At 39.9% G+C, this 15671-nt stretch overlaps 1 protein-coding gene and 1 long non-coding RNA gene across 5 annotated transcripts in view; both read right to left on the bottom strand.

Moving 5' to 3' along the window:
- The window catches only part of LOC137496742 (uncharacterized), a 112834-nt gene that overhangs the window by 57844 nt on the left and 39319 nt on the right, over nt 1-15671 (bottom strand). For all 4 annotated transcript variants that reach the window (XR_012387387.1, XR_011017305.2, XR_012387388.1 and 1 more), the window contains exon 3: nt 10913-11064. This is a non-coding gene — a long non-coding RNA (uncharacterized lncRNA). The remainder of the gene's footprint in view (nt 1-10912; nt 11065-15671) is intronic.
- On the bottom strand, nt 4929-8198 carry irf2bp2b (interferon regulatory factor 2 binding protein 2b). The gene is given in 2 exon segments (NM_214752.1): nt 4929-6109; nt 7263-8198. Coding segments are annotated over 2 exon segments (1506 nt in total). The 5' UTR covers nt 8026-8198; the 3' UTR covers nt 4929-5366.

Genomic DNA, 15671 nt, shown 5'->3' with positions numbered 1-15671 from the left:
GCTGTAATACACTGAGCCACTAAACATTGTTCTTATGACGTTTTTCAACAGGAAGAAAATGCAAATTACTTCCAAACACTTCAGATATAGTCTGTGTTAGTTAATGTAAGACTATTAATGAAATCCAGCATAACACTGTATGACAACGCTTCACATGACTGATCTAGAGCCTACAGCTAATCAATCTGACAGATTCTGCAGTGCATTACAGCTCTAAATATAAACGATAAATGATCTTAAATAAAACAAATACATGTATAGAGATGGTATATAAGTATATAACTTTACTCACATGGGAAACGGAGGCAACGTGAACGGTTTGTGAGCACAATTAAGTGCACTCAGCATGCCATGCCATCTAATAATTGTAGGAAACAAGTCCAAAAGGCAGTTGACTGTGTAAAGCCACATAAAACAACACAGAAATACGATAAATATGCCGAGTTCAGTGGCTAATCTGCAGGAGTGAGCTGAGGTGACGGCGACCAACGAGACCTAGCTGTCACTCAAGTGGCCACGCCCTTAATTATGCAGACTTAATATAACTTAATATAAAGGAAACGGATGAGTTATAAAAAAATTCACCCCCTCACAGTTGTCATGAAGGGTAATATTAGCTGTATTAACCTAAATCTTTTTTTGTAGCAGGCTGTAAACACCTTTTTTTCTGCTGTAAACTTGGCCTTTCTAACAGTGGGCTCAAATGAAATTTGCTCTGTTTTGGAGACAATTTCAGATGAATTGCAGTTTTTGTTTCTTCCGTATTGGCTTCCTGAGGGAGAGCGGGAGGTTGCCGCTTAGTCGAGATGTACATGATATGTGTGTGTAAGAGGCTGAATGATCATATGCATTTGTTTACTTGACAAAACATGTCTTTTTGACTCAAGAAGGTTCATACTGACTCCAGAGGCAGATTCTGATGAGATCAGGGCCTGATATGTGGACTTTGGGGGTTTATGGTGTGGTCACATGTTGATTGGTCAGTTGTCTCAGCATTTGGACTTTAGTCACGTGGTCAAGAAAGATAGACAATAGGTGGTGAACTCGGGCTCTGTCTCTTTTCCTGGCCTGTCTTCTCCTGCTCTCCTCCTCTGGAGTCTATCTGCTCTGCCTCTTTAAGGCCTACTTGCTCTCTTTGTCTCTCTCTCCCTCCCGCTGTGTCTCTCCTTCTGCCTCTGGTAACTTTAATTCTACATCTAAGCTGGGTACAGTTTATATCATGTGCTTTATCATTTCATATTTTATCATTTAATACAGTTATTTTGTAATAAATTCAGTTGTAACTATAGCAAGTTATTGTCATTAAATCATGTCATTTTCATGTATTTGTGATTTACCTTTGATTTAGCATCAACATTTAATTGTTCCATATTTGCAATACAATAAAATCACACAATATCAGCGCTCTCCCACATTTATAGCTATTAATACTGCCCTTATTTCCGTTTTTTGGTATGAGATTGCAGAAGAAGGATTTGACTAGAAATGTACAGTCATTTACCATCATGCTGATCACTTTTTAGTCGCTCTGCAGAACTACAGTTTGAACCGCTGTGGTTTAAAGCCCATTCTTACATGTGTGTGCTGGCGTGCACCGGCTATTTTACGGGCACACGCAAAGCTTGAAGGTAAACAAACAACGGCTTATCATAAGCAACTTATCGATAATTATTTACACGGTTGGCATTAAAATGAACATATAAACGTGATCTGACTAATTTCTAGCAGCTAAATGTGTCTGGAAAAATATTCAAAGGCTTTTATTTTCCTAAACTGTGCGGACGTAAATGTGTCTGACTGTTCTGATCGGCTAAAGTAGACGTCTCACGACAGCACATGCACGTGGTCTTTCCGGCAATCTTCATTCTGTGTTATACAACGCAGCATTCCGGCAAATTACCGGTAATGTTACAACTTCTCTAGCTTCTCAAGCACTAGTATTCTGCTGCGACAGCGTGCATAGGAGTTAAATGACGCCAGTACGTAATAACCGGTTATCCGTTACTGAACTGATATCTAATTGTCCCCGTCTGCATCGTGGTGCACAAAATAAACAATTCTATTGACACCACTAATAGCGAGACCCACATGGAATCAGCGAGCGCAGAAATCTGCAGATTTATAGCCCTTCATTGAGTCTATTTATTTACTTGCAAATGTAAACAAATGTATACTTATTCAGTCATTAAATTAATTTTAGTAGATATTATATGAGAGACTTGCTTTGTTAACCAAATAATTAAGATGGATTTGCATTGTAAACATTTCACAAAAGTTAAAAAGGTGTTATTTTTAATTCACATATCGAGTTTTTACTTACGATACTCCCCAAATAATTCTGCATAAATCCGCAGATGTTTTACAAAACTCTCTGCAGAAATAGCAAAAGATGTCTGCAGATTCCGTCTAGCCCTAATTATACGTTACAATCAAATATAAGTTATTATATATAAGCATTTAAGCTTCAGCTTTATAGCGTATAGGTGACGTCTCTGTGTGCATGTTTAATGAAGTGTATTAAGAGAACACTACACAACTCACAGCGTTCACTACTGGCTTATTACATGCCTATTATTATGTTTACTGCTTATTAATGTTAATTTTAACCTTGAAAAGTTGAAAACAGTGATCATGTTTAGTAGTGTGCAGTGCTGTATTGTCTGTGTTGGTGTTGTACATTACGCTACGAACACCTCATAATAAACTGCAGCACGTTTTCAGTTATATTATACAGACTTATTACTCTAGATATTACTTCTTATACATTATATTACTTCAAACTAATGCAAATAAATGGAACTTTGTTAAACGGTAGACTTGATTTTTCAGCATCAAAAGTGGACAGAGCAGAGATCAACGGCCCATAATGCAATTCACCACCATAAATAAACCCAAAACACCTATGATTCAGAAGATACGGGACTAAAATCAAGCGTTTTAAAGGATTTCCAGCACCAGTAAGAAGCCTGAAAGCTGTTTTGCAGGTCATGTTGGTTGTGAAAGGGTTAACAGCAGCACATGTGACTGATGTAAGAACACAGATCTCATTCATTTCAGTGCAGAGAGAGAGAGAGAGAGAGAGAGAGAGAGAGAGAGAGAGAGGGAGAGAGAGAGAGGGAGAGAGAGAGGGAGAGAGAGAGAGAGAGAGAGAGGCGGGCGGCCGAGCGTGACTCAGGAATTCCAGCACAGTCACGTGATCTGCCACATTTTATTAAGCATATGCTACGCCACAGCTCTGAGGATAGAGTCAGACGGCCAGCGCTCGCCTTTTAAGCTGATGGTTTCCAATATAATTAATCATTTTCAAGAGTTCCATTTGATTAAACAGAACAAAAGCCGATTTATGTGGAAAAAACAAAGAGTTTCTGTCTATTACTGACTGTTTACTGTAGGCTTACACCATGAGCAATGGCAAAAAGAAGAGAAAATCGAGTTCAATGTTTACTAACACACTCCATTAATAGCATCAAATAGTTGTATAAGTTGTATTAGCTAATTTTAATAGTAACACTTTAGGTTACGTCACAATTCATGCCATTTACTAATGGATTATTACCTGCATATTACTAAAATATGAACTGTTCATAATAGTAGCTATAAAGTATAATCTTATTTTACATACATAATCCTACCCAACACCTAACCTCTGCATTATTAACTACTAATAAACAGCTAACTAGTAGTTAGTATTAAACTAGTAGTAATAAACTAGTAGTGTTAGATAATGGTCTGTTAATACAGTGAATCCTAACCCAACACAGAACCTCTGCATTATTAACTACTAATAAACAGCTAACTAGTAGTTAGTATTAAACTAGTAGTAATAAACTAGTAGTGTTCGATAATGGTCTGTTAATACAGTGAATCCTAACCCAACACAGAACCTCTGCATTACTAACTATACAGCATTTCAATGTGGTCATGTCATTGGCCCATGGACATTTCCTGCTTGTTATCAAACTATTTCATAACTGTAACAAGAGGTAATTAAATTATAGCTAAATGTTAAAACAGCTCTCATAACATTATTTATCAATATGTGGCTCTTTTTGGATTCTCGGAAGGTATAGAAATGAACAATGTAAAACAGGACACTCGCTGGGACCATTGTTTTTGTTTACATCCCTCAAAATGGTCTAATAATAAACAGCTAACTAGTAGTTAGTATTAAACTAGTAGTATTAAACTAGTAATGTTAGATAATGGTTTGTTAATACAATGAATCCTAAACTAAGGTGTTACCATGTTAGTTAATGTATTTACTGGCATTAATAAGCAATGAACAACACATTTAATACAGCATTTACTCAAGCTTAATGAAAATAAAGTCGTTCATTGTTTGTTGTTAACTCACAGTGCATTGACTAACACTAACAAGCTCAACTGTTGATGTTAATAATGCATTAGTAAATGTTCAACTGTGATTAATGAATGCTGTACTGGTGTAGATCACGTTAGTGAATACATTAACTAATGAATGCGTATTGTAAAGTGTCAAACAGCATGAGTTATCGACAAGCGTCGTGGGTCTTTATGCACCAAAAAAGGCTAAAGGAGAGATTGTTTACGAGCTCTTAACTCCCCGCATGTGAATAAAAATAGCGTGGAGTGTCGTCTTGCACGCAGCATTAGGTTGCTCCACATGGAGCCTGAAAACAATGTGCCGAACAAGTCACAGCTCGCATGTTAAGCAGGAAAAAAGCGAGAGATGCTCTTCCGTATGCATGCGTTCTCCGGTTACCTTACAGCTTTGCAAAATACTTGATATATCAGTTACTATTATTGAGGGAGTGGACTCCCAGCATGCACTGGGATGGAAAGCAAGACTTTTTTTCCTCCTCTGTTCGCACTCACTCAATGAGGCTGTTGCATCATCCGCCGCATGATTCAGCGAGGCCAGACAATAAGCCAACCACAGACACGTCACATTGTTATTACAAGGTCAGAAATTGTATTTGGCAATTTTTTTAAACAAGTGCATACAATACAGCTAAAAGCAGATTCAGTTCGCCAAGTGCTTAAAGAGTATTAGTCACATTCTGTGTTTAAACATGGACTGCCACCAGTTCTACGAGTACACCAACTGAGCGTTCGCTCGCTGAATGAGGGAGGACACGGAATCTGTTTAGTGTGTGTGTGTGTGTGTGTGTGTGTGTGTGTACATACCGTTTTAGCTTCAAAAAGAGAATATAGAAACACAATGTATTCAAAAAGAAAGAGAATCAAAATAAAATTATACAGCCATGTTTACCCAAGTGTACAGTTCCCCTTAAGGTCTTATATACAAGTCCGTTAGTTCACGTTTTGGATGGTATGCGTTGTGATTGGTGTTGAAATTACGAAAAAAAATTAATAAAAATAAACAATCAAGGGTCCCGCTCCTTTTTAACCTTTACGTCTCCAGCCAGAATGGTGGCTATTTCGCCTTGCATGAACGCCCAGGGCACGTTGGAACCAACCAGCGGGCATTTTTCTCCACTCGGGCAGTAAACCTCGCCTGTCGCCCCCTGCTGTTTGATGCTCTCGCGGGAACACGGAAAACAGAACTTGTGCGACGGCACAGACGGGCACTGGACGAAATGCGTGTCCTCGAGACGCTCGTGGCACAAAGTGCAGCACAGCGGCACGCTGCTAGGCGGCACGGAGGAGTCAGGAATGCTCTGCGGGTGCCCGGCCTGCGGGTCCATGCCTGGGATGTGTGCGGTGCCTGTTGCACCCAAAGCGGGTCTCCTTTGTCCAGCAGAGGGCGATTGCGGGCTTCCGCTGTTTCGCCGTCCTGCGGCCGATGTGGTCGTGGAGTGCACCTGATTACCGGCGTCTTTCGGTGAACCTGTGCCAGCGTTATCCGCCGCCAATATGAGCGCAGCCATCGGCGATTGGCTGTTCTGCACGGCGGTGGCCGCTTCTGGTGGTGTAGTGCGCGAATGTGGGGAAATGGTGGACGGCGGAGCCGCTGCGAATCCTGGCAGGGCGGCAGACGGCATCTTGAGCACTTCTGAAGGAGACGGCAGCCATGGTTGACCCTCGCCGTTTAGTTTAACAGCGATGCCCTCCCCGTCTGGCTCAGGAGAGGTTTTCCTTTTAATTCCCCGAGAGTGCTTACCGCGGTCTGCAGAGAGAGAGAGAGAGAGAGAGAGATAAACACTCTTAGACTTAGAGACGACATGCTCTGCAGCGACGCTTCATGCGTGACCTGTTGTTGGCTCTACTTTCTGTTGGCTCTAAAGGAAATGTGGCATGTGCAAATGCCCGGATGATGAAATGGCAAAGCACAGTATTATGAATGCACCATCTTGAGTCTCGAAGCATGCTTTGAAGTCTGCGTGCAGGAATAAACAATGTCAAGATGGAGTGGAGTTGTGATGAGAACATGCGCTCTCTGCTGCTTTATTTGGAGCTGAGCTAAACATGCTCTGATGGTTTGCATGTTCTGACATGTCCAATTATATGAGGAATTAAATATATATACAAGTATGCATGTTCTTTCTGAAGTTTTGAAGCATGCTCTGGAGATTGATATGGTTTTGGATGCTGATGCATGTGTGAGTTTGACAGTTTGCCTGTTCTGACATGTCAATTTACGCTGAAGACTTAACACAGCATGAGTGTGAGCAAAATCTACACATGCTCTTGAGTTTGATATGGGTTTAAGCACTAATGCATGACTGATTTTCACAATTTGATTCTTTCTGATGTCAAATTATTTTAAGGACTACATAAATATTCAAATGTGCACCTGAAATCTAAAGTTTGAGATCACGCTCTGATGTTTTACGTGTTTAAACAGAAAATATATTATATGACAGATTACAGCAGAGTTTGACACAATTATTAAATATGAGTGTGAACAACATACATTAATGCATGCATAAATGAGATGTTAATGTCTTACAGGATGTTTTCACATAGTTGACGATTAAACCGGTCCATAATGTATTGAAGATTGTTATTAATCAGTGTTTTTCTGCTGTCTTGGTGTTCTTTAAATGCACTGCAGTCACTTACATCTGTGTTCTGATTTGTTTTCTCAACAGACATCCACTACAGCTGCTTTTATTGTGCTTTATAATGAACTTGATTTGATTTTAAAATGGATAATAAACTCAAGAGCACGTGCTGTTTGTTAGACTGTTCTACAGGTTGAATGCTGATAACAAACGCAGACTTGCTGTGTTTCCTACACAAGATTACAATCTGGGATGTTTCATTAAATTCCATAATCATCCCAGCCACACACACTGCGCGTGAAGCGTGACCCGTACCTGTTTTTAAGGCACCGGAGCTGCTCTCGTAGCTCATCCTGTGCGGCAGCGGCGCGTGCTCCTTCTTGAACCGGGAGTCGAGCGTCTGCAGCGTCATCATCTCCCGCACCGTCTTGCCCTTCTGCGTCCACTCATCCACCCGCTTGTGTCCGTCGCTCGGGTCGCTCATGCTGTCGGCCCGGTGTTTGTCCTTCATGTCGTCCGCTCGTTTGCCCACATGCTCCGCCAGCGCGCCCGGGGGGATGCCCATCTGCACGGATCTCCCGTTGAGCGCGTGCACCGGCGGCATGCTCCCGTTCACAAGCGGCACCAGGTTGGGTGGAATGGCTCCGGTCCGACGTGGGTTCGGGCTTTGTCGGTTCAACTCCGGGGGTTCGTCGGGCTTCGGAAACCCGTTTGGCACCGGGATCCCATTCGCCTGGCGTTGGTACTCCGCACCTAGTCTAGGAGGTCTGTCTGACGTTAACGGGTACCGATCCAGCGGCTGCGGAGGACGAGAGCCCGGTTCCGCGTGATTGATGGACTGCATGTCCTTGCCAGGTTTGCCCACCGGACCCGGTGATCTGCCCTCCTGAAAGCCATGCGCGCGCTTTAGCTGCCGCGCGGTTTCGATCACAAATTCAATCCGGTCGGCTCCCTCGTAGTTGACGCACCCGCGACACACGGGCTCGGTAAAATCCCAGATCATCGCCCACGGCATGCGGGGCAGATCGCACAAATAACACGACTGCCTGCGCGAGGCAGCGACCGCCGCAGACGACATGCTGCTGAACACGGGGAAACGGCACAAATGTTGCAACTAATTTCTCCAAATGCTGCTCGTGGTGATGAGGTAAAAAGAATATATATGGTCGTAGTTTCCCAGCCCGTCCGAAAAGCGAGAAAAACGGCGAAGTTACGCTCCGAAGTTCATGGCAGTGTGCGCTCCAGCCCGCGAGCTCTCGGTGTGGGAGCGGTGACGTCACCGCGCTGCTTGTATTTACTTGATTCTTCGACAACTCGCTCTGCGCACGCGCGCTGCTCCCTCCTCACGCTGAATGAGAGCGTAATTTTTGCAGTCGTCATTCGACGAGGCTGAACTGAAGAGACATCAAAAACATCGACCAAAAAGGTGGAAAATACCTCAGAAAGTGTGCTTTTTCCACCGAGTTGCTGTGCGATGAATATAAACGTAATTTGAGCGTTAGATTACTTAAGTTTAAACGATTTACAGCACAAAATTAAATCTGTGACAGAATTGTTGAATGGGTTATTGATCTCAGGATTTTTAAAGTGGATGGTTAATTTTAAAGTTCTTCCAATATCATCCGATTACAAAAATCATGTGAATCAACTGCACAAGTACTTTAAAAAGGATTTTTGTTTTCAGGTATTATTTGATTTGTCACTCCCATACATCACATCCATGTCTGAAACTGGTTTAATATATTTTATATACTCGTATAAAAATGTAGAATAGGCTAACATCAGAAGTACAGTTCACAGTAAAGTGAACCAAAACCTTTATGAGTTTCCAAACACCAAATATTATATTTTGAAGTAAGCTGAAAACCTGAAACCATTGATTTCCACAGTAGGAATAAACAAATATGGAAGTCAATAGTTAGAGGTTTACAGCATGCTCCAAAATATCTTCTCCTGTGATCAACAACAAATAAAAGTGGGAAAGAAGGCTGAGTAAATGATGACAGGAGTTTTCATTTTTACATGAGCTATTCCCATTATCTGCAGTCATCTGTAAATCCCTTGCTGAGCAATATCTAACCTCAGATCTTTATTTAGATTTAATGTTATTGTTTAAAAAATCAAGTTTAATCACTTTTTAAGGCTCCGCAGTTCACAGGACCTGCAAAACAGTATTGACCCATTTACCAAAGCTGCTTAAAGTGCACTACTGAGGGCTGTGTGTAAATGTGATCTTAGAACCCTCAGAGTTCCACATTCCAGCGCTGCTGCCAACGCAACGTCACGCGCCACCGCATCCCTTTAACTCTTCCATAACCCCAAACACATAAAACAACACAACTGCTGCAATAAGGCTTCGACTCGGACGCGGTTTAGAGAAATTACAGCAGCTTTCGTTGGAGTTTTTAATCATTCCAGCAGTAGTGCACTTGGGAGCCGTTTTGCGTCTGGAATATCTGCACTGGTAGATTATTCATCAGAACTGGACTTCGTTCAGCCTCAAAGCCTGATTCAAGCCTGCCAAGAAGAGCATGTGATTCATGATGGCTGGCAAAATTATGGAAAGTCCCACAGCGAAGACAACGAGTCTAGACCACGTGGTTCTGCATTTCCAAATTCTTTTTTTTGTCATCCGTTTATATGTGACTCATGACTGAAAGCGAGTTAGGCAATCACTTCACCTCGGATACATGTGGGTCATAGTGTGCAGCAAAATGAAAGTGTTTTAACATTTGGGAACACAGCAGTTGGACTTAAAATATCTTGTAAATGGATTTTCACTCTTAAATTGACAGTCAATTAATATATATTAATAATACTGATCCATTTATTTAAGAATCACTACCATTTTATTTAACTGTTAAAGAGGTAGCGCACACAAAAATAAATTCTGTCATCATTTACATCTGTTCCAAACCTGTTTGAGCCTTCTGTTCAACAGTTTTGGAAGAGAATCATTGGTATTTTTGCCTCCAACCATGGCATATTTTCATTCAGCATTCTTCAGAATATCTTGTTTTGAGTTCAAAGTTATAAATCATTTTGAGTGTGAGTAAACAGTACAGAAATATTCCTTTATTAGGTGATCTATCCCTTTAAACGGTTACACCAATCATCTTGTTTTATTTCCAAATTTACAATAGAGTAATACATGTGCAAATATGTAGATTGGAAATGTTTTTATTAATGAAATGGGGAATTCAACACAGTAAGAATTAAAGCGATATGCAGTTTTTCCGTCTGCCTGAATGTCTTTCCGATCAGCACACAAAGCTGATTTTCTCGGGCGAGGCGATTCGGGAGCCGCAGGCACCGAGTGGGACTTGTTTTTGCAGGCACTCATGAGGAAGTAAGAGAGTTAGGCACGTACCTCACCCATCCGTGGAAAAACAAACCAACCCTACTGGCAGACGGCCAGAGATCTGTGAACATGCTCTGCTGGACGAGTCGCTGCAAAGCCAGAAAACACGCTGACAGCGAGTGCACGTTGGGTGCAGCCCAGAAACATGATCATTACGGCTTTTTTGCATTGCTGTTTTGACAGCAGAATTTATGGCAGGTGGTCAGGAAGGAGGAGTGTGTTCAAACCAAAACTAGTTTGAGATGAAAGCAACACATCAAGCATAATCTCCATTACCATAAAACCAAGATCGTTGACCAAAAACGAACATTTCCTCATCATTTACTCACCCTCAAGTGCTTCTAGAATGAATGTATTTCTTCTGTTGATCACAAAACAACATATTCTGAATACTTTCGGGAACAAAGATGTTTACATCCACTATTTTTTATGTGCATTTAGAAATATCGCATTAAAAATGCACACAAAAAATGTGCATAAACTAAGCTGGAAATGCATTTACAGAATAAATTGCAGTGTGCATCCAAAAAGTCAGTTTTAATGCATTGTGATGATAAAAATAGGTGTGATGAGATATAATTTGTGAATAAAGCAACGTTTCCACCTGTAGTTTGCTGCACTGTTGGGATTCTCCACTGTGGTGTTTGTTCTCCTCTAATAAATGAGCTGCGCCTCAGAAGACGAAGACCAAACGCAATGAACCCGGTGGCTTTTGGAGGCTTGAGACGGGAGCGCAGACAGATGCTCAAGACAGTTCTGGAGGGAATAATAGAAGAAGAATACTGAAGCACTGTGATGACGGACTGACGGAGGACTGAAGCCTTTTAAAATCAGCACAACAACATTTCAGATATTTTACAATGTAAAGCTGGAGACATGGAGGGCTGCAGACCAACATTAAAGACTCAAAGACCCTCACACAAACATTTATATGTCAAATCATCTGGCAAAAACTAAACCACATCAGTTTATTCACTAAATGTGTTTTTCCATGGTAGTTTATGCACATTTTTTCTTATCATATATAAAGATGTATCCAAAGCTGTGTCTCGTTTCAGAGGCTGCACCCTCAGAAGGATGCATTTGAAGTGCGCTGAGTCAGAGGCGCGACGAAGGCTGTGTCATTTCAAAAAAATTCGAAGGCTCCTTCAAACCCAGCCTCCAAATGCGTTCTTCGTTTCCCAGGTAATAAAGGATACAACTGGTGGATCCTTCGAACGCCCCAAGATTCATTGCACGCTTTTAAAAGAAACCCCCGGTTTAAATGTATGAATTAGCTTTATTTTACGTGGATATTGTTAAAAAAACAAAATGAGTATGACAAATCTTACGAAAAATAGATTTTATAGACAGTTTACATGTTTGAGTGTACATGTATGGATCAAAGGAAATACATTTCTAGCTTCTGTAAACCTTTAAATCGCTTACAATAGGTTTTAAAATCACTTCGGAAAAAAAAAGTAATTACAATTTCATTACCACTTATTAACGGCAGCTGTTACGGTTGCTAGGTTACGAGATCTGTCCTCTGTAGGCTAGAGCGTCTGATTTTAAAACACTCGTTTCGGTCTGTGTGGACTTCGAAGGACTCACCGTTAAAGTCTGCACTCTTTGGAGGATGCAGCCTCTGAAATGAGACACTGCAAAACTCATGTTTTTAAGCACATTTTCAAAACATAGCACATCTTTGTGTTTCCATTGCACATTTTTAATGCAATAATCCAAAATGTACATAAGTAAGTGAAAGTGGTCACACGTTACAATAAGGTTCATTAGTTAATGTTAATTAATGCATTTACTAACATGAACAAACAGTAAACAATACATTTACTGCTGTATTTGTTCATGCTAGTTAACGTTAGTTAATGAAAATACAGTAGTTCATTGTTAGTTCATGTTAACTCATGGTGCATTAGCTAATGTTACAAGCATGGACTTAAATGTTAATAATGCATTAGTAAATGTTCAATTCTGATTAATTAATGCTGTACATGTGTTGTTCATGATTAGCTCATGTCAGTAAATGCATTAACTAATGAACCTTATTGTAAAGTGTTACCGTGAAAGTAAACATAGCTAATGTAATAGAGATTCACTTGATGTGTTGCTTTCATCTTATCTCACAGTTTCACCCCACACCCCTTCCTGACCGCCATCAATACTGTACATGCAAACTGCAGCACGGGTTTCACAATGTGATGCAACACTTTTCTGAACGCCTAACATTATTAAGCTCATGCATTACGACATGCGTTTCAGTTCCGCATAGTCAGCAGCAGCAGCGGGGAATGTGTACGACTGCACACTAAACAATGTTAGCCATTTCTGCTTTATAATGGAACACATTGTTCCGTGTTATTATGGCTTCAAAGTGCAGCATAAACACTTTCTGCGCTCGCCACAGTCAGACGTAATCCTCTCCAGTGACTAACACGCCAGATTAGAGCACATGTTGCTTACTGGCATTTTCTCTCTCGGCTCAGACCTTTACGCAGGCTTTCCCTTGTTGTCATGCCAACCTGTTTTCTAGGTAACCCCTCCCCTCCTCTTAAGGCTATTAGTTAAGCTGGTTTAGTAGGATTGGAACATCCCTCACCTTCGGCCCCGTCTGGAGAAACTCACCCCTAGTTACCTTGATTTTATTTCTGTCGTCTTGTGAATCCGCTCTATGTTGCACAATCTACTTTACAGGGATATTGCGTGTAGACGAGCAGGAGGCGTGTGGTTTACTAGAACAGGGATTTGATGGAGGAGTGACACAGTTTACTACTGTAGGTCAAACTATTGTTGATGCCGTCAAAAACTAAACAATAAAATATAGATATTTGGTAGTACTTTAGTTAAAGGGGTGTTTACTTCAAGATGGTCAGGAAGGCTTTATAATCATGTCATGAATGAGAATGCATGCTTATGACCGTTATTAAGTGTCATTCCCTGCTGAAAAATCCAGCTTAAACCAGCCTAGGCTGGTTGGCTGGTTTTAGCTGGTTGACCAGCCTGGTTTTAGAGATGTTTTGGCCATTTCCAGGCTGGTTTCCAGCCATTTCCAGCCAGGTCTTAGCTGGTCAGGCTGAAAAATGAGCAACCAAATCTAACTAAAACCAGCTTGACCAGCCTGGTTTAAGCTGGATATAGCTGGTTTTGGCTGGACTCCCAGCTTGGCTAGGCTGGTCAAGCTGGTTTTAGCTGGTCATCTCCCAGCCTGACCAGCTAAGACCAGGCTGAAAATGGCTGGAAACCAGCCTGGAAGTGGCCAAAACCCCTCTAAAACCAGCCTGGTCAACCAGCTAAAACCAGCCTAGGCTGGTTTAAGCTGGATTTTTCAGCAGGGTAGCACAGTGATATCATTTTAAATGGAAAGATGACATATTTGTTATGACAACATGACATAAATACATCTCAATCTGTTTTTGTCTTTGTCATGGCATTACCAACACAGCAAAACTTGTCATAGATCTGTCATAAACATGACTGTATATAATAGAGATTATAATTCAGTCATGGATATTTTTCTGGTCACTTTTTAAACTGTATTTGTCATTTAAATGTCTTATTCAAAGTGTCATTATGCAGTCAGATATTTTTTAGGAGCGTCATTAATATTTAATGACATTTTATTGACATATTCAGCTTGTACCGCTGTAGGTAAAGACAAAAATATATATATATATATTAATGATTCATAACAATATTAAAATTGGCACCGGGATCCCATTCGGTCAATACTAAAACTCGTAACATTTCCAAATAGTCTAAAAACTCCTAAATCAAGAAGAATTTTATAAACGAGCAAAACACAGTGTATTTTCAGCAATAATTAGCCTAAATGAAGTGCGTATTTCCTTAAAACAAGCTAAATAATCAGATTGTTTTGCTTGTTTTAAGGAAAAACTCATTTCATTTTGACCAATTATTTCTGGAAAACAGAATAATTTTGGCTTGTCTAGAAAATGCTTCTTGATTTAAGAGTTTTGAGATATTTGATGATAAAGAAGACTAAAACTCTAAGTAAGAAAGGCATATTGCATTGTATTAATCCACTCCAAATAAACATGTCATGTAATTATTTAAAATTCTAAATCATTAAAATTACTAGTGTCCAATGTTGTTAGTATTTTTCCCCCCACAGGTACTACATCAGCAAAAGGAAAAGAGAGCAGAAATCCAATTCAGCGTTGCACAGGCTTTAATGAGCCCCTTCTGAGGTTTTCCGGGAATTGTGGGCCAGACGGATCTTTTCCTCTGACAGAATGAGCGAGTGTGTCCTGCTTTAACTGAGTCACATGGGAGGAGCTGAACTCATCCAGACTGCAGAGATTGGCTTCGACACTGAGAAAGACAATATAGATGATCTCAGCCATCGGAAAACTCAGACAAAACACGCCTGGATTGGGGGATTTGAGCTTAATGTAACTCTGGCCAGACTCCAAGATAACAAGCCTACATATCATTTATCGTAAATACTATAGTGTTGTTGAACTGTACTGAAGTCCATTATATTGTATATTGTCAACTCATTGTTATTTAGTGCTAGTGTAGTATTATTAAATTGAATTGAAGATTAACTATAGAACTGATAAACTAACAAATACCGTAGTTTACTTTTTACTATTTACTATTACTATTGTTGATGTGCTACCATAGCAACTGCAGAATCACCACAACAGATTAACTATTATAATTGTGTTACCATAGCAACTATAGAATCACTGCAACATCAATTACTATAGTTGTTATGTTACCCTAGCAACTGTAGAATTACCACAACAGATTAATTACAATAGTTGTTGACAGCTTGACAGCTTAATTCAAGTATTTTACTATAGTACGCCTCACAAACATTGTGGCATGTACTTCAAATTACTGTAGTACGTTTTCATGTTATGGCATTTAAACAAAGCCTAAAAAATAAAATAATTTTAAAAAATGATATTTTATTGATATCCTTTGTAGACGCCATCCGGACTCATTTCTCATATGCAAAAGTACTATAGTAATTTACAGTAAACAGTATAGTGTTTTTAAACCATACTATAGTAAAGTGTTTCATACTGTACAGTGCTCAGCATTCAGTACAGCCTATTTTGAAAATGAACATTTTCCTCCATTTCTCAGTGAATATAGTCACTGTATTTCGGTGCATTTAAACAAAACAGATTTAATAAAAAGATATATTTATTAAAATCATGTTTTAATCACCAAACATATTCAGAAATTAAAAGATAATACTATTAAACTCAAGCAAAATATTGAAAAAAATTAAGCTACAAAAAAAAACTACATTTTTTCAACCTTTTTTCTTCTCTTGATTTTCTTCTTTATTCATTTGTATTTAATATTTTTCTCTAACATGTAAATGTGGC

This window comes from Danio rerio, chromosome 11, assembly GCF_049306965.1.
Source record: "Danio rerio strain Tuebingen ecotype United States chromosome 11, GRCz12tu, whole genome shotgun sequence".
In the NCBI taxonomy this organism is placed as follows: Eukaryota; Metazoa; Chordata; class Actinopteri; order Cypriniformes; family Danionidae; genus Danio; species Danio rerio.
This window is presented reverse-complemented; position numbering and strand designations above follow the sequence as displayed.